At 52.8% G+C, this 21,959-nt stretch overlaps 1 protein-coding gene and 1 long non-coding RNA gene across 3 annotated transcripts; both read right to left on the bottom strand.

The window, feature by feature from the left end:
• Window positions 1–1,589: 1,589 nt before the first annotated feature.
• LGALS2 (galectin 2) lies at window positions 1,590–5,039 on the bottom strand. Its single transcript, XM_037889759.2, has 5 exons — window positions 4,534–5,039; window positions 4,168–4,258; window positions 3,715–3,797; window positions 3,016–3,175; window positions 1,590–1,794 (listed from the first exon to the last, which is right to left on the bottom strand). The coding sequence occupies exons 2-5, from the start codon at window positions 4,171–4,173 to the stop codon at window positions 1,648–1,650; spliced, it is 396 nt and encodes a 131-aa protein (XP_037745687.1). The 5' UTR covers window positions 4,174–4,258; window positions 4,534–5,039; the 3' UTR covers window positions 1,590–1,647.
• A 2,043-nt stretch (window positions 5,040–7,082) lies between these two features.
• LOC122465061 lies at window positions 7,083–20,783 on the bottom strand. Of its 2 annotated transcripts, none has more exons than XR_006289618.1 (3): window positions 19,002–20,783; window positions 9,126–9,277; window positions 7,083–7,785 (listed from the first exon to the last, which is right to left on the bottom strand). It is a non-coding gene; the product is annotated as an uncharacterized LOC122465061 (long non-coding RNA). The 2 variants fall into 2 exon arrangements; XR_006289619.1 differs by having other exon boundaries at window positions 7,083–7,817.
• Window positions 20,784–21,959: the final 1,176 nt, after the last annotated feature.

Below are 21,959 nucleotides of genomic sequence, written 5' to 3' on the forward strand. Positions count from 1 at the left end.
CCCCGCAGAGACCAGTTTACACCTCACATCTAGAGCCCTGATTACCCTGCTCATAGCCAGCCTGGCTACAAATTTTATCAATCAGCCCTAGCGCTTGAGCCTGCAGCAGTGAGTTCCACAGGCTGACAACATATTTTATGAAAGTTATTTGTTCTGCATTTTGCTGCATGATTCTCTCAGACACTGGAGCACGGTGGAAGTAGAAGGGAAGGAGCAGTGTATGCTCCTTCATTGGAATCTCTCTAAATATCAGTCTCTTCAATGCTTGGCCTTTGCCGACTAAATAACCTTAACATTTGCCATCTGTATATCCTGAGCATAGCATTAGCCGTATGCATTGCCAGACTGGATCCGACCCGAGGGCAATCTAGCCCAGTATCCTGTCCCTGACCGTGGCCAGCAGCAGATGCTGGAGAGGAACGGGTAAGAACCCTGCACTAGTCAGCTATGGATGAGCCCTTCCTGACCTCCCATTGTTAGAAGTTGGCTCTTCTCTGAAGCCACTTTAAACCTGGTGAGGCATGTCCCTTGGTGTGGCATGTCCCTTGGTGGGGCTGGGGGTCACATCTAATGTCTTTGTTTTCCCTGTGCTGGGAACCCCTTGGCCTGTACTGTCAGAGGGTAAGTCTGCCCCCTGCTGGTACCAAAGACTGTTCCTATATTTCAGGTGTATGGGGCGGAGGAAGTTACCCATAATGCTCCAAGCCAGTTTTTCTCCAGAGCCATTCCTCCTGTGGCATATGGACCTCTGGAGTGAGTCACTGTAACTTTAACCAGAGCAGTTTCACCAGACATTTAGGTAGTGCCAGCCCCTGTGAAGGACTCAAGTGGACACAGGTTTCATTCCCTGGCAATTCCAAAGCCTCCCCCTCTCTCCTGCCCACACTGAGATAAGACATGGGAAAGGCTGGGCAATGGATAACTTGGCTGGAATTTTCCAGCAGATAAGAGATTAGTGATAAGAAGGGAGGTGATAGAGGAATAGTCTCCTTATCTCTTGCTGGATACAAGGCTTATTAACACCTGTGCAGTTTCATCCTGGATGCTGTGCCTGGTACTAGGGGGAAGGCCAAGCCACCTCTCACACCAGCTGTGGGGAAATTCCATGGTTAGGGACAGTATCCCCTGTTTGTCTCTCCTTGGTACTATCTCCCCCTGCACTGGCAGTGTTCCCCAGCCTGGAGACCGAGCATTCTGCAGGTGCAGGACATTACCATCCTCCTACTGAGCTAAGCCTTGGTCTCCCACGGGGCCATCACTTCACCCCAGCCTGGTGAAAGCGCACCCTAACCTTGCCAAAGAATCGTTTCCCTCCTTTGCACACTCAGGCTTGGGAGCTCCTCTCCACTCTTTCAGTGCACCTCAGGGCAGCACCCCCTTCTGGTGCCCTGGAGACGTTTTCATCCCAGCCACCGTCTCCCACTCCACTAATCACACCCACTGGTGCCTAGAGAAGACGTCCTACCAGAATAGCGGACAGCCGCCTCTTCCCAGCAGATGGGGAGCCTGGTTTGGGGCGTTCCCATGAGAACCTTTCCTGCACTGGGTGCTGAAAGGTCAAGGCCAAGGACATCACAGGAGCCAGCACAGTTGGGACAAAAAGACCCCTCATGTGGGGTTTTTATTAGAGGAGGGAAGCAGGTCCCATCAATCTTGTTTGAAGGAGATGACTTTGAACCCGCCCTTCACACCCAGATAGCTGATCTTGTCGTAGTTGTGCCTGTTGGGGAACTCCACCTCGTGCCCGTCCGGCAGCTTCACCCTGAACTTGTCTCCCAGGAAGCTGATGATAAACTGTGAGAGCAGGGAGCAAGAACAGGAATGGGGAGGGGAGTTAGCATCCAATGCAAACAACTGGCTGGCAACAGCAAGCACCTGTCCCTACCGCCTGGGTGGAGAGGCCCCGATTCTGCTGGCCTTAGGCAAGCTGCTGGGAACTGAGCTCAGTAAACGCCTTGCAGGGTTGCGTGCCAGAGGCCCAGACCCTCAGAGGTATTTAAGCACCTAACTCCCATTGAAATTAGAGCGACCAGCTTGTCTCTCAGGAAGTTGAGCTCTTGCCCACACCGGGAGACTGGGGACAACGTCGCCCCCACAGCTGCTAACTCTGCTTCAGCTGCACTGGCGGTGGCAATACAGGGAGCCCTAGTGTAGACAAGGCTCCTGCACCCGCCACTGTTTTAAAGCACTGCGTTGCTTAGGCCTGCTCTGGCCCGGGCGGGACAGCACATGAAATACCAGCGGCTGCAGGAGCTTTGCCCCACTGGCTCGCCCACTGTTACGCCACCAGTGGATCTGATTTGGGGTTACCAACAGTGGGGAAATGCCACTTCTAGCCCCCAGCGCAGACAGTGTGAGGGGACAGGACAGACCTGGGACTCTTTAAAGAACAAAACTAATAATTGATCACTGGAAATGAATCATCTCCTTCCCACGGGTAATCCCCTGCTCCACCCAGCCCAGCCCGGGGAGCGCTGAGCAAGGAGAAGGAACCGTTTCCAAGCCACAGAGAAACAGGGTGATCGAACTGTGCAATGCTAAGAGGCAAACAAAGAGCTGCCCAAGGCAAAGGAAGGTTATAAATAGGGGCCCAACAGTCTCATTCCACAAAGCACTGGAGGGAAGAAAATAAGGGGTGGGAGCAGGGAGAGAATGATTGATACAGATCTGAGAGGGAAGAGAGATCTGCTCCCCACAGCCCTCTCCCTCCCCCAGCGAAGGCATGAGCACCTGCTAGGCAGAGGCACAGGGGCTCTCGAACGCAGGTCACAGGCAGCCTCTAGGAGGCCTCCAGCAAGGGCAGGGTTAAATGGCGAGAGAACAGGGTCTGTGGGGATTGGGACTCCGAGGAGCCCCATGAGGATGGTTCAGGGTTGCAGAAGCCAGAGACGCTGGTGGGGAGAAACAACACCTGCAGACGCCAGCCAGGAGGGGCAGAAGGGGGGGCCCCCGAGTAAGCACCTGGCAGCTCATGCAGCCGCCAGCCCCGCCCCGCTTTCCCAGGAGCCCCCTCACCTTGACCTCCGAGCCCCTGGAGAAGGGCAGGTGGCTGTCGCGGTACTCCGACTGCCAGCAGTTGGCGCATTTGGAGTTGCAGACGATGGTGGATTCATTGAAGCGAGGGTTGAAGTGCAGCCCCAGCTCATTAGCGCTCTTGCCAAGGTTAATCGCAAAGCTGCAGGGTGGGAGCAGAGCAGGCATTGGAGAATCCCCCCCACGGAGCCAGACTTGCTGCTACAGGAGGCCCACCCATGCCCGAAGGAGGGCAGTTGAATCAGTTACACCCACCTCTCCTTTTACCAATTTCATGGCAGGCAGAGGGCTCCGCCCTGCCAGTTTTAGGGAGAGCTGGGGCTTCTGGCCCTGGCCCAAGTGCCATTTTCCCTGAAGGAAGGTCAGGCCTGTGGCTCAGACACCAGCCCGGGACTCAGGAGAGCTGGGCTCAGCTCCCAGCTCTGCTGCAGACACCTTGGCTGACCACAGGCAAGTCGCTTTAACCTCTGTGCCTCAGTTTCCCCATCCACAGACAGGGCCAGGACATTTGTTGAGCACTCAATTATTAGGGTGATGGGGGCTGTATAAGACAGAGAGACGGACTGAAGGACTAATCTCTGCATCAGACAGCAAAATCCTGGTACAGCCAGAGAAACTGGCATGCTGCCCCATCTCTGTAGCCCATGCCCCCCTCGTCTGAGACAGCTCTCTCACACTCACTTCTCAGCATCACTGGAGACCTTGCCCTTTATCTTCAGGGTGCTCCCTGCTTTCAAGTCCAGGTTGAAGATTTCAAATTTCTCCTGCAGCAGAGAGACCTGACGTCATAAGACTCCCTGGGTGACCCATGCCCGCCCCCTGCCCCAAATGAAAGGGAATGAAGCTCAGCAATTCCACCCAAGCAGGGACAAAGGCCAGGAGCAGGTCCCCTGCCCTCCAGTTGCCACCTCATGGCCCCGAGCCAGGACCATCCTGGTAGCCCGCACTCCTTGCTTGGCAAGGGGAAGAGGTGGGAGTGGGCATGGAAACCAGAGAACTGGCAAGGGGAAGGGAAATGAATGACTGAGCGGGTGTGATGACAGCAAACACAAAGGCAGAATGTGAGAGCCCACTGATACAGGAGAATAGCTGAGAGCAAGAAAAGGAAAGACGGAGAGACATCGCAATCCTTACAGACATCCTCCTTGCTGGTGCTGGACAGATGCGGCTGTGAGCTGCGGAGGATCTGGCTCAGGTACACCTCGCCACAGGAGATCTTATAGGCCTAGTGTCGCCAAAAGTTACACATTAACAGCTCTCTCCCACCCCTCCAAGCCATAGAGGAAGGCTGTAAAGCAGGAGACTTTGACCCCAAGAATTATCAGCTCCCCAACTTCCTCTGACCAAAGAATTGATGGGTCTCGATCAATACCCTGCCCCAGCCCCAGCCCGGTTCCCTGATAAGGGATCAGCACTCTGATGACTCAGGAAAGTTACTCCAGTTGCCTGACACCAAGGGGATTTAATCACTAAGGGACATTGTCATTGGGGTACACTCACCACTAGAGGAGCCTCCTCCTGGCCACTCCAGGGATTAGCACTTCCCAGGTGGCCTCCTCTGGAAGTCTTTCAGCTTATCTCATTCTCTCACCCTGCAGCCCCTCTTGCTCCAGGAGCTGCAGCTTCCTATTTGTGACTTGGTCCTGCAGCCAGGCCACTATGGTCCTCCCCTTCTGGGATATCAAAGGCTTTTGGGGCAAACTGTTCCAGGCAGCCTGCTTTGCACTACCTCATCAGATCCATTTCCCCAGTGGCTGGGAGGGGAACCCAGGCCTCCCTCTACTCCAGGCTCCACCTCAGGGGCCCTCTGACCTATCCCAGACTTTGCTGCCTTTCCCCCAAGCCTCTCCTACCTTGCTGGCTCTCCCCACTTCCCTGGGTTTGCCAGCCCAAACTCCCACCTCCCAGGGAGTAACTGTGGACTAGCCTCTGTAGTCCCAACCATGCCACCCTTCTGCCAGGCAGTGACTGCAGCCTACTTCCCTGTAGCCCCTTTCTGCTCCCCACTCCCGGGCTTTATACAGGCCCCTCCTGTTCCTGCCCAGCTGAGTCTCATCTAATTAATCCCTGCTCCCTGGCACCTCCTGCAGGTGAAGCCTGGGGAGTTCACTGGCCCAACTGCCATCCAAGTCTTGTGAGGGGGTGGAGACCCCCATGGGCGGCGTGTAGAAGAGGCCAGGGGAGGTTAAGCCTCCCCCAAAACAGCTGGCCATGCGGGGGGGAAATGCCGCGGCAGCGTGGGTCACCCCTCCGAAGGCACACTGGCCTGCCACCGCCTTCGGAGCACCGGAAGCGAAGCTCCACAGAAGTGGGGAGGAGGCACCAGCACCCAAACCATGACCCCGCCTGCACTCCACCCCGCCCCCGTGCCGCCTCTTCCCCCAAGGCCCCGCCCTCACGCCATCTCTTCCCCCGAGGCTCCCCCCACCTGCTGCTCGCTCCTCTACGCCCCCTCCCCTCCATCACTCATCTGGGGCAGGAAAAAGTGATGAGGCCGTGGCCCCCTGCTCCCCGTTCTGGGAAGGGGGTAGAGAGGAGCAAGTGGTGGGCAGGGGGACCTGAAGGGAGGGAACGGAGAGGAGCGAGTGGCGGGGGGGCCCTCAGGGGAAGAGGCGGGAAGAGGTGGAGTAATGATGGAGCTTCGGGAGGGAGAGGCCAAGCAGAGGTGGGGCCTTGTGGGCAGGGCCACAGTCCAGGTGCCGGTGGCCCCCCACACTTCTAGAGAGCTCCCAGTCCCTAACACCAAAAATCATAATATTCAAAGGACCAGTCACTTACCCCAGGACAACTGCACTTAAGATTTGACTCCAAAGATGACACTTGTATAATAAACTAGCCTATAATAAACTAATTACAAATGTATTAACTAAGAAAAAGAAGTAAGGGAGTTATTGACAAGGTTAAAGCAGGTAAACACACACACACACATGAGTTACAGTCTTAGGTTCCAACCGGTGGCAGAAGCATCTATAATAAGCAAGCTCTATATGTCCTTAAGGGCTAAAGCCAGGCCAAGCGCTGGGGATCTTTTGCTTATGCTTAGTAATCCTTTCCCCTCAGAGTCCAAGCAGCATAAAAAGAAAAGGAGGACTAGTGGCACCTTAGAGACGAACCAATTTATCTGAGCATAAGCTTTCGTGAGCTACAGCTCACTTCATCGGATGCATAAGCAGCATAAAGATACAGTTTCTCCTTGTCAGGGATTTTTATTCGCTTCCCCCAGAGTTCAAGCCGATGGGACGAGTCCACATGCATGTCCCCTGTTCATGGCTGGAGGGGGAAACAATCAGCAAAGTATTTTGTCCTCTGATGTTCCACAATGACTTGTCTGGTGTCTATGGGCCTTCTTTTGTTGGACAGGCGATGAGACCTCTTGTGGCAAACTAGTATTTCACACTTGGTAATGCTGCTCTCCAGATTTAGAATTTCAGAGCCAACTCTTCAATATTGCCTAACACGGGATACAGCTACTGTAAGTGAGATTAACACATGCAGCAACTCACAAGCATTTTATAATGTCTAAACACGAAATACCTTTTTATAAATCTAATACCTATTTTAACAATACGAACACCTAGACTAATCCAGCTATGCATTTGTCAGTGTTCAGTGAGGCCTAGGGGCCTTGACAAGAGCTGGCACCTGGTCTGTCAACGTCACAGGACCATCACCCCATCTGCTCCTTCCCACTCCCACCCCACAAAAAAGTAATGTCCTAGCTGCTCTCCTCCCAGGAGGGAGCATTGGCCTGGCTGATCTCTTTAGCCTCCCCTCCCCCAGTAACAGCTACAATTCAGTGGGAAACTGGGACTGTCAGATTTCATGGAGGGAAATGATCTTGTCGAGGCGCAGAGGGGACGCTCCGATGTGGTCGATGGGAGGGGATGGGGGTTTCCCCAAAAAAGGGAGCAAGAGCTCGAAAGACAGCAGTTACTCCAGAAATCCCCCTCTGCCCTGTCACTTCAGATCGCGGCTGCATGCAAATTCACACTGTCCTTGCAAAGCAGATGGTAAGGGACAGTCTCTGCTCCCTCCACACAGAGGCAGATTAAGGTTTTGTGGGGCCCTGGACCAGAGCAAGAGGCCTTTCAGCACCACAGCTGAAACATATATATACACATAAAGAGAGCCCTTTTCGTGGTGCATTGGGGAGGGAGGAATTCACCCCTGCCACCTGCCATATAGATTCAGGGAAAACCCCCAGAGTAGCAGGCGTCTCCAATGGGCACACAGTCAGTGTAGCCAGCTCCATAACCCTGGAGCAAGGGTGTTGGTGGAGGAGCAGGAAAGGACAGGGCACTCCCGAATGCCAGCTATTTGGCAGTGGTGCAGTGGTCTACAGAGATTGTTGCAACCACAGTGTAAATTACAGCTGCCCTGACTGACAGCAAAGGGCCAAATCAGCCCCAAGTTAGGGGAGGTGCATTGCCTGCCCTCTTGGGCCCTGCGCGGGGCTCGGAATGAATCCCGCCATGTGCCAGCGGAGCTTGTAACTGCAGGGAGGCCTCCACGGTGTTTGATGGAGAGACTACAGGTGGATCTCTGGCTTGTCTCTGCAACATAGCATCTCCACACTGCTGACTTGCATCTGAAGACTGAGATGCAGGGTGTAGTCTCCCCTTTAGCTGGAGATCAGGTTGGTGGAGGATCAACTCTCAGGCCCCAAAAGAAGTCCCAGCACATGATAATCTTGTTCTGGTTCTTTCTAGGTTTGTGAAGGTGAGTCACAGAGGAATCGCCACTGAAGGGCATCTGCAAAGGAGGAAGATGGTCTGTGCAGTGAGCTGGGGGGGAAAGAAGGGAGGAGGACAGCTTGTGGGGAAAAGGAGGAAGCAGCTCTGTCGGCCAGCACAAACCAGGCTGCAGCCCCCAATGGTGGGGATCCAGCAACCCGAGCTGCCCATACACCTAGCTCCACCAGTGCCTGGATCAGCCTCCTCCAGGCCACATCCTCTTGGATGCCTGGTGGAGGGCAATGGGCCTACCACTGGCTGCCCCCTCCTGGTGGTAGTGGGCGTGAATGCCCCCTCCCTGGACACAGGGGGCATGCAAACTGCACCCAGGTGCGGGTGAATGCAGCCCCCACCCTGTGGGAATTGTGCCTGAAGGGAGACCCCACAAATGGCAGGAAGTGTTTAACCCACTTGAGCCACGGGAAGCCTCTATCCCAGAGGTGGGCAAACTACGGCCCGTGGGACCCTCCTGCCTGGCCCCTGAGCTCCTGGCCCAAGAGACTCGCCCCCGGCCCCTCCCCCGCTCTTCCCCCTCCCCCACAGCCTCAGCGCGTCGTGCTGCCGGTGCTGTGTATTAAACGGCTCCGCGTAGGAACGTGCTGCTGGTAGCAGTTACCGGGAGCAATTTACTACACTACACCGGCGCAACGCTCTGGGGGGAGGGAGCGGGGGGGGTTGGATAGAGGGCAGGGGAGTTCAGGGTGGTGGTCGGGGGCGGGGGTGTGGATGGGGTCGGGGCAGTCAGAGGGTGGGGGGGTTGAATGGGGGCTGGGGTCCCGGGGGGGGCAGGCAGGAAGGAGGGGGGGTTGGATGGGGAGATGGGGGGCAGTCAGGGGCAGCGGTTCCGGGGGTGGTCAGGGGACAGGGAGTGTGTGGGGGGGTGGATGGGGCAGGGGTCCTGGGGAGGCCGTCAGGGAACGGGGGGGGGTTGGATGGGGCAGGAGTCCAGGGGGGGCCATCGGGGGCGAGAAGCAAGTGGGGGCAGATGGGGGTGGGGGCACAGCCTGGCACAGCCTCCCCTAACCGGCCCTCCATACAATTTCCAAAACCCGATGTGGCCCTCAGACCAAACAGTGTGCCCGCCCCGCTCTACCCTAGCCAAATGTGCGCTTTGCAGCTCCATGTACGGTCAAGGACAGCAGGGGGCGCTGTGCAGCACCATGCGGAGCCCTCGCCCCAGAATGACTAACTGTCACCAGCAGCCATACACGCCTCGCGAGGATGAGCCAGGCTTTCAACAGGATGTGAGGCTGCAATTCAGCACAGCTAAAATGAGACAATCAGATGAGAGGTGGGGGACCTAACTGTCATATGGAGAAGAGCATGGGAGTTAACACCTTACTAATGACCACAATTTACATTTATAGTCCTGTTCATCCCAAAGGGCTTTACAAACTGTACATAGGAATCACAACACTGAAAGGCAGCCACCTCTGGGATGGAACAGGGCAGCTGATTAACAGTGTATGGCAGCAACAGTTCTGGACAGGAAGGGGAGGAGAATACCATTTCTAAAGAGAAAAGCAGAGAATGCATTTACTAAATTGGAATTTGACCTGGGCACTGAGATTAACATCCCTATAAGGCTACCTAACCCCTTGCTTCGAGGAGATCTCTTAGGCCCTTGGGAGTGCTTTCAAAATCTCAGGCCTCTTGAGGTGGACACAGCTGCCAGTGTCACATACGTGTCCCGGCTGTAGCAACCACAACCTTGAACATGGCATTCAATAGTTTTAGAGAAGGAATAGAGAGTTCAGTCCTGCCCTGACGGGCTGTAAAGACAACAGCTCTTTAATCCTTGATCCCTCGCTGTTGTCAGAGCTCATTTAAAACAGGGGAGAGATTGTTACATGGATTTCAGACAAAGAGATGGACATTATTAGATGCATTTCATTTCTTAATGGGAGAGAGAGACCAGGTGAGTGTGGAGCCAAGAGGGACATCCAAGGCTTTTCAGTTTCTCACTCTAGGCCGGTATGATCCCTATATGTGTGAAAAGCGTCTGGGGGCTTTTAATGATCACAAGTGATCCGGGCCTCAGTTTCCCAGCTCATCCAAATGGCAGCACCTGCAGCATCTTCCTAGCACTATGCTGGGGACTGGGTCAGTGCAGACTCAGAGGGAACAGCGCCCCCTACTAAATCACCAGCAGCATTTCCTCTGCACAGCCTGGTCTCCAAACAAACTTGCATTGAAATCACAAAACTTGTGACTGAAACGCGGTTTCATTATTTCGGTGCCAGGCTGTGTGTGGACCAGGCCTAAGTGCCTGTTCAAGATACTAAAAGAGCTGGAGAGAAGACACACTCTTGCTTGGAGTCCCAGCCATTCATATGACGTTATTTTCTAGCACTTAAAATAATTTTTACTCCCTGAAAAGACGCTGCCCCTTACCCAACAACTGTTTATTTCCCTGAATAGGCTCTTGGGAAGGATTTCAGCAAGCGATTTTTAAAAACCCAAATAAAAATCAAGAAGCCACATGATTTAAGCAAGGCCTGGGAGCCAGAAGGCCTCAGTTCTGAGCCTGGCACAGACAGTGATTCCCTGTGATGGCCTTGGGCAAGTCACTTCTCTTCTCTGCAGGAACTGATCTCCATTTAAAATGTAGGTCAACATAGCTATGGCGTTCAGGGGGGTGAAAAATCCACCCCCAGCCCACCCCGAGCGCTGTAGCTAAGCTGACCGAACCCCGGGTGTAAACACTGTTAGGGCAGTGGAAGAATGCTTCCATCAACCTAGCTACCGTCACTCAGGAAGGTGAAGTTCCTACAGCAACAGAAAAACCCCTTCCGTCACTGGAGTCAATGTCTACACTATGGGGTTGTAGCGCAGTAGCTATGCCGCTATAGCACCCATAGGGTATGTCTACACTATGAAATTAGATCGAATTTGTAGAAGGCATTTTTATACAGTTGATTGTGTGTCCCTCCACACAAATGCTCTAAGTGCATGTAGTCGGCGGAGTGTGTCCACAGTACCGAGGCAACCGTCGACTTCCGGAGCATTGCACTGTGGGTGGCTATCCCACAGTTCCTGCAGTCTCCGCCGCCCATTTGAATTCTGGGTAGAAATCCCAGTGCCTGATGGGGCTAAAACATTGTCGCGGGTGGTTCTGGGTACATGTCGTCAGGCCCCCCTTCCCTCCCTCCCTCCATGAAAGCAACGGCAGACAATCGTTTTGAGCCTTTTTTCCTGAGCTACCTGTGCAGACACCATACCACGGCAAGCATGGAGCCCGCTCAGCTCACTGTCACCGTATGTCTCCTGGTGCTGGCAGACGTGGTACTGCATTGCTACACAGCAGCAGCAACCCATTGCCTTGTGGTAGCAGACAGTGCAGTATGACTGGTAGCCGTCGTCGACGTAGTCCTGGGTGCTCTTTTAATTAGGAGCTTGGGCAAACGTGGGAGTCACTCAGCCAGGTCATTTCCCTTGTTTCGTCTCGGGGCGATTCAGTCCTACCTGCAGTGCACTGGCTTTTAACCTCCAGCCAGCAGAAGATGATGGCTAGTCGTCATACTGCACCGTCTTCTGCCGAGCACCCAGGAGATAATGATGGCTAGCGGTCGTACTGCACAGTCTGCTGCCAGCAAGATGTATAAAGATAGATGAAGTGGCTCAAAACAAGAAATAGACCAGATTTGTTTTGTATTCATTTTCTCCTCCCTCCCTCTGTGAAATCAAAGGCCTGCTAAACCCGGTTTTGAGTTCTATCCTTGAGGGGGCGATTCAGTTTCTCACAAAGCCACCCCCTTTGTTGATTTTAATTCCCTGTAAGCCAACCCTGTAAGCCATGTCGTCAGTAGCCCCTCCCTCCGTCAGGGCCACGGCAGACAATTGTTCCGTGCCTTTTTTCTGTGCAGACACCATGCCACGGCAAGCATGGAGCCCACTCAGCTCACTTTGGCAATTAGGAGCACATTAAACACCACACGCATTATCCAGCAGTATATGCAGCACCAGAACCTGGCAAAGCGAAATCGGGCAAGTAGGCGACGTCAGTGATGAGGACATGGACACAGACTTCTCTCAAAGCACGGGCCCTGCCAATGTGGGCATCATGGTGCTAATGGGGCAGGTTCATGCGGTGGAACGCCGATTCTGGGCTCGGGAAACAAGCACAGACTGGTGGGACCGCATAGAGTTGCAGGTCTGGGACAATTCCCAGTGGCTGCAAAACTTTTGCATGTGTAAGCAGAGTCAGGATGAGCTCCACCCTGACATCTGGTGGTGAGGTGTGGCAAGTTGTGGAAAAGAACTTCAGGGGCCGATCTCATTTGCATAGGCACACCCACCCGGCCCAGAATGAGGCCATAGCTGCCCAAATGGTCACTTTGGCTGCTGTGGGATCCCCAGTGTCTCTGTTATTGGGGCAGGAAGAATAAATTGTTATTACCCTGATTATGGGAATCAAGGACAGTGGAACTGTACTTGGCTTTTTGTTATGATGGAGGGACTCGCCATCAACTAAGTAGCACTCGCTAGGCAAGGGACATGGGTTCCAAAAGTCTGTGAATTGAGAGAGGTTGGGGACAGGTATTAATACTTGGTGGTATGGCCCCCCCCCCATGTTAATTGCACTTCCTCCTCTCTCCACTGTGGAATATCAGAGCTAATTTTGATTCTATTCGGAGTCTAGTTACAGGCTGCTGAGCTGAATTCACTTTGGGCTAATGGTGCACCAGCAGTGAGGCTCCTCTACTACAAGCTGAAATCACAAAAGAGCTAAACTTACTAAAAGCTGAATTCGCTGAGTGTTGTGTTAAGTAGTGGGGGAGCCTGAAGCTATATGGTGGAGCAGTTTGCGGGACGGTGAGCAGAGCGGCTGGCAGAGCAGAGCAGAGCAGTTTGCGGGACGGCAAGCGGAGCGGCTAGCAGAGCAGTTTGTCGGATGCCTAGAGCAGCTCATGGGGTAGCTGGCAGAGCGGAGCCCCATGGAGAGGTGGGGCCATCAGCTTTGGACCACGTAAGGTGCCCCTTAACCCCCTTCCCCCCCCCATCTCCACCCAGGTTGGGAGGTAAAACTCTGCAGATAAACTTTTGAACTCTGGGGCTGCCCTGACCAAGGACAAAGACTTTTGGGTCGTTGGACTTTTGGGACTTTGGGTGGTTTTGGGTTGCTGGATTCAAGAACCAAAGGGAAAGGACATACCCCAGTTTGCTTGGGGTGGGTTTTGCTCATGGGTTGTGTTATGAATCCTGTTGGTGGTGTTTCCCCAACATAATGCCACATTGTTTCTCTCTGTTATTAAAAGGCTTTTTGCTACACGCAGACTATGTGCTTGCGAGAGGGGAAGTATTGCCTCTTGGAGGCGCCCAGCGGGGGTGGTATATATTTGTCCCAGGTCACTGGGTGGGGGCTCAAGCCGGTTTTGCATTGTGTTATTGGAATGGAACCCCTAGATACTGAACCCGGCCCTTGTTGCTGCCATCTCTGACAGGCAGAAGGGTTACACATGCGTAAGGGCACTTTCATGGAACTTTGTGACTTCCTTTCCCCTGCCTTGAGGCGCAAGAATACCAAGATGAGAGCAGCCCTCACAGTTGAGAAGCGAGTGGCAATAGCCCTGTGGAAGCTTGCAATGCCAGACAGCTACCGGTCAGTTGGGAATCAATTTGGAGTGGGCAAATCTACTGTGGGGGCTGCTGTGATGCAAGGAGCCCACGCAATCAAAGATCTGCTGATATCAAGGGTAGTGACCCTGGGAAATGTGCAGCTCATAGTGGATGCCTTTGCTGCAATGGGATTCCCTAACTGTGGTGGGGCCATAGACGGAACCCATATCCCTATCTTGGCACCGGAGCACCAAGCCGGTGAGTACATAAACCGCAAGGGGTACTTTTCAATAGTGCTGAAAGCACTAGTGGATCACAAGGGATGTTTCACCAACATCAACGTGGGATGGCCGGGAAAGGTACATGACACTCGCATCTTCAGGAACTCTGGTCAGTTTCAAAAGCTGCAGGAAGGGACTTTATTCCCAGACCAGAAAATAACCGTTGGGGATGTTGAAATGCCTATATGACAGGTTTCAGAGTAACAGCCGTGTTAGTCTGTATTCGCAAAAAGAAAAGGAGGACTTGTGGCACCTTAGAGACTAACCAATTTATTTGAGCATGAGCTTTCGTGAGCTACAGCTCACTTCATCGGATGCATACTGTGGAAATCGCAAAAGACATTATATACACAGACACCATGAAACAATACCTCCTCCCACCCCACTCTCCTGCTGGTAATAGCTTATCTAAAGTGATCATCAAGTTGGGCCATTTCCAGCACAAATCCAGGTTTTCTCACCCTCCGCCCTCCCACAAACAAACTCACTCTCTTGCTGGTAATAGCCCATCCAAAGTGACCATTGTCTTCACAATGCGTATGATAATCAAGGTGGGCCATTTCCTGCAGAAATCCAGGTTCTCTCACCCCCTCACCCCCCTCCAAAAACCACACACACAAACTCACTCTCCTGCTGGTAATAGCCTATCCAAAGTGACCACTCTCCTTACAACCTGCATGAAAATCAAAGTGGGCCATTTCCAGCACAAATCCAGGTTTTCTCACTCCCCCACCCCCATACTCACACAAACTCACTCTCCTGCTGGTAATAGCTCATCCGAAGTGACCACTCCCCCTACAATGTGCATGATAACCAAGGTGGGCCATTTCCAGCACAAATCCAGGTTTTCTCACCCCCCCCCCCCACACATACACACAAACTCACTCTCCTGCTGGTAATAGCCTATCCAAAATGCCTATAGTTATCCTTGGGGACCCAGCCTACCCCTTAATGCCATGGCTCATGAAGCCATACACAGGCAGCCTGGACAGTAGTCAAGAGCTGTTCAACTACAGGCTGAGCAAGTGCAGAATGGTGGTAGAATGTGCATTTGGATATTTAAAAGCGCGCTGGTGCAGTTTACTGACTCGGTTAGACCTCGGCGAAACCAATATTCCCACTGTTATTTCTGCTTGCTGTGCGCTCCACAATATCTGTGAGAGTAAGGGGGAGACGTTTATGGCGGGGTGGGAGGTTAAGGCAAATCGCCTGGCTGCTGGTTATGCACAGCCAGACACCAGGGCGGTTAGAAGAGCACAGGAGGGCACGGTGTGCATCAGAGAAGCTTTGAAAACCAGTTTCATGACTGGCCAGGCTACGGTGTGAAAGTTCTGTTTGTTTCCCCTTGATGAAACCCCCGCCTTTTGGTTCACTCTACTTCCCTGTAAGCTAACCATCCTCCCTTCGATCACTGCTTGCAGAGGCAATAAAGTCATTGTTGCTTCACATTCATGCATTCTTTAATTCATCACACAAATAGGGGGATAACTACCAAGGTAGCTCAGGAGGGGTGGTGGAGGAGAGAAGCACCAGGAGGGATGGTGGAGGAGGGAAGGACAAGGCCACACAGCATTTTAAAAGTTTAAAACTTTAAAACTTATTGAATGCCAGCCTTCTGTTGCTTGGACAATCCTCTGGGGTGGAGTGGCTGGATGGCCGGAGGCCCCCCACCGCGTTCTTGGGCGTCTGGGTGAGGAGGCTATGGAATTTGGGGAGGAGGATGGTTGGTTACACAGGGGCTGTAGCGGCGGTCTGTGCTCCTGCTGCCTTTCCTGCAGCTCAACCATATGCTGGAGCATGTTGGTTTGATCCTCCAGCAGCCTCAGCATTGAATCCTGCCTCCTCTCATCACGCTGCCGCCACCTTTCAGCTTCAGCCCTCTCTTCAGCCCACCACTTACTCTCTTCAGCCCGCCACCTCTCCTCCCGGTCATTTTGTGCTTTCCTGCACTCTGACGTTGTCTGCCTCCACGCGTTCGTCTGTGCTCTGTCAGTGTGGGAGGACAGCATGAGCTCAGAGAACATTTCATCGTGAGAGCGTTTTTTTCGCCTTCTAATCTTCGCTAGCCTCTGGGAAGGAGAAGATCCTGTGATCCTTGAAACACATGCAGCTGGTGGAGAAAAAAAAAGGGACAGTGGTATTTTAAAAGACACATTTTTAGAACAATGGGTACACTCTTTCACAGTAAACCTTGCTGTTAACATTACATACATAGCACATGTGCTTTCGTTCCAAGGTCGCATTTTGCCTCCCCCCAGCATGTGGCTAGCCCCTCCCCCCTCCCCGCGGCTAACAGCGGGGAACACTTCTGTTCAGCCACAGGCAAACAGCCCAGCAGGAACGGGCACCTCTGAATGTCCCCTTAAGAAAAGCACCCTATTTCAACCAGGTGACCATGAATGATATCACTCTCCTGAGGATAACACAGAGAGATAACGAACGGATGTTGTTTGAACGCCAGCAAACATACACTGCAATGCTTTGTTCTACAATGATTCCCAAGTATGTGCTACTGGCCTGGAGTGGTAAAGTGTCCTACCATGGTGGACAGAATAAGGCTGCCCTCCCCAGAAACCTTTTGCAAAGGCTTTGGGAGTATATCCAGGAGAGCCACGAATGCCAGGGCAAATTAATCATTAAACATGCTTGTTTTTAAACCATGTATAGTATTTTAAAAGGTACACTCACCAGAGGTCCCTTCTCCGCCTGGCGGGTCCGGGAGGCAGCCTTGGGTGGGTTCGGGGGGGACTGGCTCCAGGTCCAGGGTGAGAAATAGTTCCTGGCTGTCGGGAAAACTGGTTTCTCCGCTTGCTTGCTGTGAACTATCTACAACCTCATCATCATCATCTTCCTCGTCCCCAAAACCTGCTTCCGTGTTGCCTCCATCTCCATTGAAGGAGTCAAACAACACGGCTGGGGTAGTAGTGGCTGAACCCCCTAAAATGGCATGCAGCTCATCATAGAAGCGGCATGTCTGGGGCTCGGACCCGGAGCGGCCGTTTGCCTCTCTGGTTTTCTGGTAGGCTTGCCTCCGCTCCTTAAGTTTCAAGCAGCACTGCTTCGGGTCCCTGTTATGGCCTCTGTCCTTCATGCCCTGGGAGATTTTGACAAATGTTTTGGCATTTCGAAAACTGGAACGGAGTTCTGATAGCACGGATTCCTCTCCCCATACAGCGATCAAATCCCGTACCTCCCGTTCGGTCCATGCTGGAGCTCTTTTGCAATTCTGGGACTCCATCATGGTCACCTCTGCTGATGAGCTCTGCATGGTCACCTCTGCTGATGAACTCTGCATGGTCACCTGCAGCTTGCTATGCTGGCCAAACAGGAAATTGAAATTCAAAAGTTCGCAGGCCTTTTCCTGTCTACCTGGCCAGTGCATCTGAGTTGAGAGTGCTGTCCAGAGCGGTCACAATGGAGCACTCTGGGATAGCTCCCGGAGGCCAATACCGTCTAATTGCGTCCACAGTACCCCAAATTTGACTCAGCAAGGCCGATTTCAGCGCTAATCCCCTTGTCGGGGGTGGAGTAAGGAAATCGATTTTAAGAGCCCTTTAAGTCAAAAAAAGGGCTTCGTCGTGTGGATGGGTGCAGGGTTAAATCGATTTAACGCTGCTAAATTCAACCTCAACTCCTAGTGTAGACCAGGGCATAGTACAGATGCGGCCTCAGTTTCCCCTAGTATAAAACTGGGACAGTATTGCTCTCTTGTCTCACCAGGGCATGGTGAGGATTTCAGTGAGAGGATCCTGGTTTTCAGAAGAGCTAAGCTTGCACAACTTCAGCTGAGATTGATGGGAGATTCATTCAGGCCCTACTACTCTGTTGAGAATAGATCCTTTCTGGGCGTAGTATCTGAGCACCTGCACATTAGAATGAGTAAAGCTGGGAAGAGGAAAGGTGCTATGCAAAGGCTTAAAATCAATGCTATTATCTCACCACCTCATCTAAGATTGTCGTAAGTTCCTCCCCCCCCTTCACAAAACTTCCCTGAACAGGTAAGACAGGAACAATTTTTCCTTTGCAGAGCGGTATGGGTTTGATTCCAATCAGATTAGACTCCTACCTTCACCCAGCCCAGCCCTAAACCCTACAGATCAGCCAATTTGATAAGGGGGGAGGGATGGACGGGGAGGGCTAGAAGCAAAAACCGTATTTAGATAAGCCAAACGATGGCAGGAGCTGGGTTGGCTTATTTAAATACATTTGGTTGGCTAACCAGGCCCATGCATCTTGGGGGATGAACACCAACAATTGAAGGGGATCGTGCAGGGTGGCAGAACTAGGAGAAATCTGGTGAGGAAACAGCTCCTGCAGGGAAGATTCATCAGGCTGTGGACCTCAGGGAAGGGGTGCCGGTCCCATCACCTGGATCATTGCCAACTGGACTAGACAAGACACTGGAGAGCAGAGTGCAACCACCAGCTCATCCCCTTCATTCACAGCAGCCCTGCTGCTGGGGTGGTACAAGGCCTCTCCAGGGACCGGGTGCAGTGGCACGCACACTGCAAGTTTGGAGGAAACGGCTGCAGGTGCTTGTCAGCACTAGCACCGGGTAGGTTCTCAACAAGGCCTCTCCCAGGGCCTGGTAAGAGGAATGCTTGTCCTCAGGCCTTCCCACTGGCAAAGGGGAGAATGCAGAGGTTGCTCCATGGCTCTCTTGCTCTGCCTCACCCACTCAGACGGGATGCGACACTGCCAGGCAAACGGAGGGGAGAAGAAACCTATTCACAGGGCTCCAGGAGGAGGGGAAGCCTGCACTTCCCTAGCACCTTTCATCAGATCTCTGTACAAAGGTTAAGGCACTGTCACCGCAGCCCTGGTGGAAGGGAAATATTAGTCTCCTCTTTAGCAGATGGGGGAAACTGAGGCACATGACAACGTCAAGCCTACAGTCTGAAACGTGCCCAGGGATTTGGGGTGCTCCACTTTAGACACACCAGGCCAGCCTGTCCAAAGAGCTCAGCCCCCAGCATCTCCCACATGCTGAGTGGTCTGGTTTTGCAAATCTGCCCTAGGAGCCTAAATGGGAGCTGAACTCTTTTGAAAATCTGGCCTAGACAACCTGGCGTTCAGAGTAGAGGCCAACAGGAATTGGAGATGCTCACTGTCTCTGAAGATCAGTCCCTTGGTGTCTCAAAATGGGCCTCCAAAAACAGAGGCATTCAAAGTTAATGGCCACTCTTCAAAATTGAGGCCAGGGTCTAACAGGCCAAACTCCCACTGATTTTGAGGGGAGCTTCCCCCGTAGAAAGGACTGCGTAAGGCTGCAGGACTGAGCTCAATGCAGTAAAAACACATCTGCAATTGCTGAGGAGGCTGTGGATTGGGCCCCGCCCTAGCGTTGTAACCAGAGCAGCATCCGCCCATCTCCACATCCTTCACAAACACTCACCCGAAACGTGATGGTGGTGACAGACAAATCACGGCACGCACATTACATCCAGCCAGATGCAGCCAACGCTGATAGCACGTTTATCAGTGACTGGGGCTATTCATCAGAATGGGGCAGCAATGATCCAAGGCAGCCTAGTCAAATCTGAAGACGCACAGAAATCCCTAAGCCAGGCAGAAAGTGTCTGTCTGAGTCACACGTGTGACAGAAATGCCAAGGGTGGCTCATCAACTGGAGAAAAAAAAGGAAAAGGTTCTAAAGTTCAGATAACACATTGAGAAAAGCCACAAGAATCCGTAGCTCATGAGCCACCAAGAGGGAGAGCAAACAATGTCTGTTCCCTGGTCATCAAAGCGCCAGAGTCCAAGGGGACGGATCCTGCAAGGTGCTGAGAGCATGCAGAAAAATGCCAAGCATCCTCAATTCCCACCAGCTTCAACGGGGTGTGAAGGCACTCAGCGCCTGGCAGGATCCGGGCTTAAATGACGGCTTAGATCGGCAGGAGAGGATGTCATGTTGAAACCATATGTTGCTATGAAATTAACTAGAACAAATTCCCTTTGATTGCCTACGGAATGAAACGGCAAAACCGAACCGGATGGAAACTGAAAATAAAAGCCTGCTAGAAAAGGGAACTGAAATCCCCAAATGACTGAGTTCAGTGCTGGGAAACAGGCCTCTTAAAAAAGGGAACCTCAGATAGCCAAAAGAGAACTAAGAGAAGCCCAGGTCGATGCAATGAGCGTGCTGCCAAGAGAAACACCAAAAATAAATGAAGCTACTGGGAACAGAGCTGAACCTCAGCTGCAAACCCCAGGGGATAACGAAGGGCTGTCTACACTTAAAACACTACAGTGGCACAGCTGTAGCACTTCAGTGTAGACACTACCTCCGCTGACAGCAGGGATTGGCCTGTTGGCATAGGTAATCCACCTCCCCGAGAGGCAGTACCTAGGTCAACGGAAGAATTCTTGCATTGACCTAGTGCTGCGTACACCAGGACTTAGGTCGGCTTAACAACGCTGCTCAGAGGTTTCACACCCCGACCAACGTCGTTAACCCGACCTACTTTTCTAGCGCAGACCAGGCCTCAGACAACAACCATATAGTTACCGCAGATCAGAGGGGGATCTTGAGAGCATATGGCAGACTCTGCATTCATTACATCCTCCTTGTTCCCCAAGGAAGGACAGGTGACAGCAACTCCCAGTGCGCTCCCCCAGGGTTTCCATCAGGGCAGGGCAGCTTTCGAATTCACCAGCAGTCGGCTGTGCCAAGAAACTGCCTAACTGTTCTGACAAGAGCCCTTGGCTCTTTCGGCGGAGCTGCCCCATGCCAGCCTCCCTACAGCAGGGGGATTGGGGCTGCTTTGGCCTGCCACAATTCCCCCCTTGAGCGGACTTTCTGCCCTACGTGCTACACCTGCAGGAGCAACTCTACACCCCCAGCTGAATCAGGCCTTCCGTCTACGCCTACCCCCAGGTTTCTTGGGAGACAAGCCACCACAAGCAATCCGTTCCTTCTATTGGCTTCAGATTGCTGGTTGGGAAACATTCATTCCCACAAGAAGGGAAAGAGTACTACAAGTTAAATGCCTGAATGCAGATCAGGCCAGACAAGTTTTATCAAGTACCAGGCTGAACAAGCCAAAACATATTGCCATCCACCCAGGAACAAACAAACTCGCCCAGCCGGGAGATCTGATAAAAGCAGTGGGACAGCTGGCAACACTAACTGCAAGGCAGTACCCGTCAGTGCAGAGATAGCCTTATCTCCTCAGCTGCCAAGATGGGACACGCATCCCCACCTACTACACAACAGCAGCGCAAGGCCTGTGGAGGCCTGTTCTCTGTTCCTGAGCCTGCATGTAGCCCCTTAGTACAGCACAGGGGCATCTCTATGACTCACTGCATCTTGTTAAAACAAGGGAGTGAATAGTCACTGAACAGCTCCATGGTACCAGCTCCCTGTGGATCAGGGATCAGAAATTACTAAAACATGCTGCCATCTAATCTGGACACAGACTAAATGACATCAGATTACCCCGCTGCAGTAACAGAGCACAGTGGCTACGGTAGATTGAAACAGCAGAGGGAGTGCTTGCTGTACCAGCCAAAGGGCAGGGGGAAAGGAGGGGCAGTGCCAGGGGGCGGGCCCTCTGTTTTTAGCAGGGGAGGGGGTTGTGCTGCTCCACTGGCACTCCCCTCATTTTAACCCCTGCCATAGCACCACCAAGGAAAGGCCCCAGTGGGAAGAAACAAAGCACAAGCTGTTGGGAAAGGAATAAACAGCCCCTGGGCTACTTAGATGGTAAGCTTGTTGGGGCAGGGACCATCTCTTTGTGTTGTGTTTGCACAGAGCCTGGCACAGTGGGGTCCTGGGCCAAGGCTGGGGCTCCTAGGTGATACAGATAAGAAATCAGAACAGGAAGCGTACAGGCTGAAATGATTTCTAGGCTGTGCCAGCATCGCCCGAAGTACAGTATGGTGTCATGGAGATTTTCTGGCGCGAGGGCTTAATTGGCACAGAGACTGTGTTCGTACAGCACCTTGCACAACGGGGTGCAGGCTAGGAGTGGGGCTGCTAGGCACCATGGCAATACAAATAAATAATCATATTAATCATGGGGCATATCCTTCTCGGCTGTGATAGCAGCAGAGTTATGGTGCTTTACCCCAGCTGCAGATCTGGCCCAACAGTTGTGGCTAGGGAGGATTTATAGTTTGTCATGCTCTTGGGGATCCCCCAGCTTTAGGTGTCACCTGAGATATAAACCAACAGATTCCATCACTCTCACCCCCACCCCCAACTCACGGGGGGCACCCCACTACTCACAGCGTCATAGGGCTTAAGGCCAGAAGGGACCACCAGATCATCTAGTGCGACCTCCTGTAAATCATGGACCACCAACACCACCCAGCACCCGCACACTCACACTAGACACAACAATTATTCACC

The sequence above is a fragment of the Chelonia mydas genome, chromosome 1, assembly GCF_015237465.2.
Source record: "Chelonia mydas isolate rCheMyd1 chromosome 1, rCheMyd1.pri.v2, whole genome shotgun sequence".
NCBI lineage: Eukaryota > Metazoa > Chordata > Testudines > Cheloniidae > Chelonia > Chelonia mydas.

Excerpts from the sequence above, each read along its gene's own strand:
- LGALS2 (XM_037889759.2), bottom strand. Across the intron at positions 3,176-3,714 it reads GTCTCCAGTGATGCTGAGAA|CTTTGCGATTAACCTTGGCA; the intron begins GTGAGTGTGAGA and ends CCCACCCTGCAG. Across the intron at positions 1,795-3,015 it reads CCAGGGGCTCGGAGGTCAAG|TTTATCATCAGCTTCCTGGG; the intron begins GTGAGGGGGCTC and ends CTGCTCTCACAG.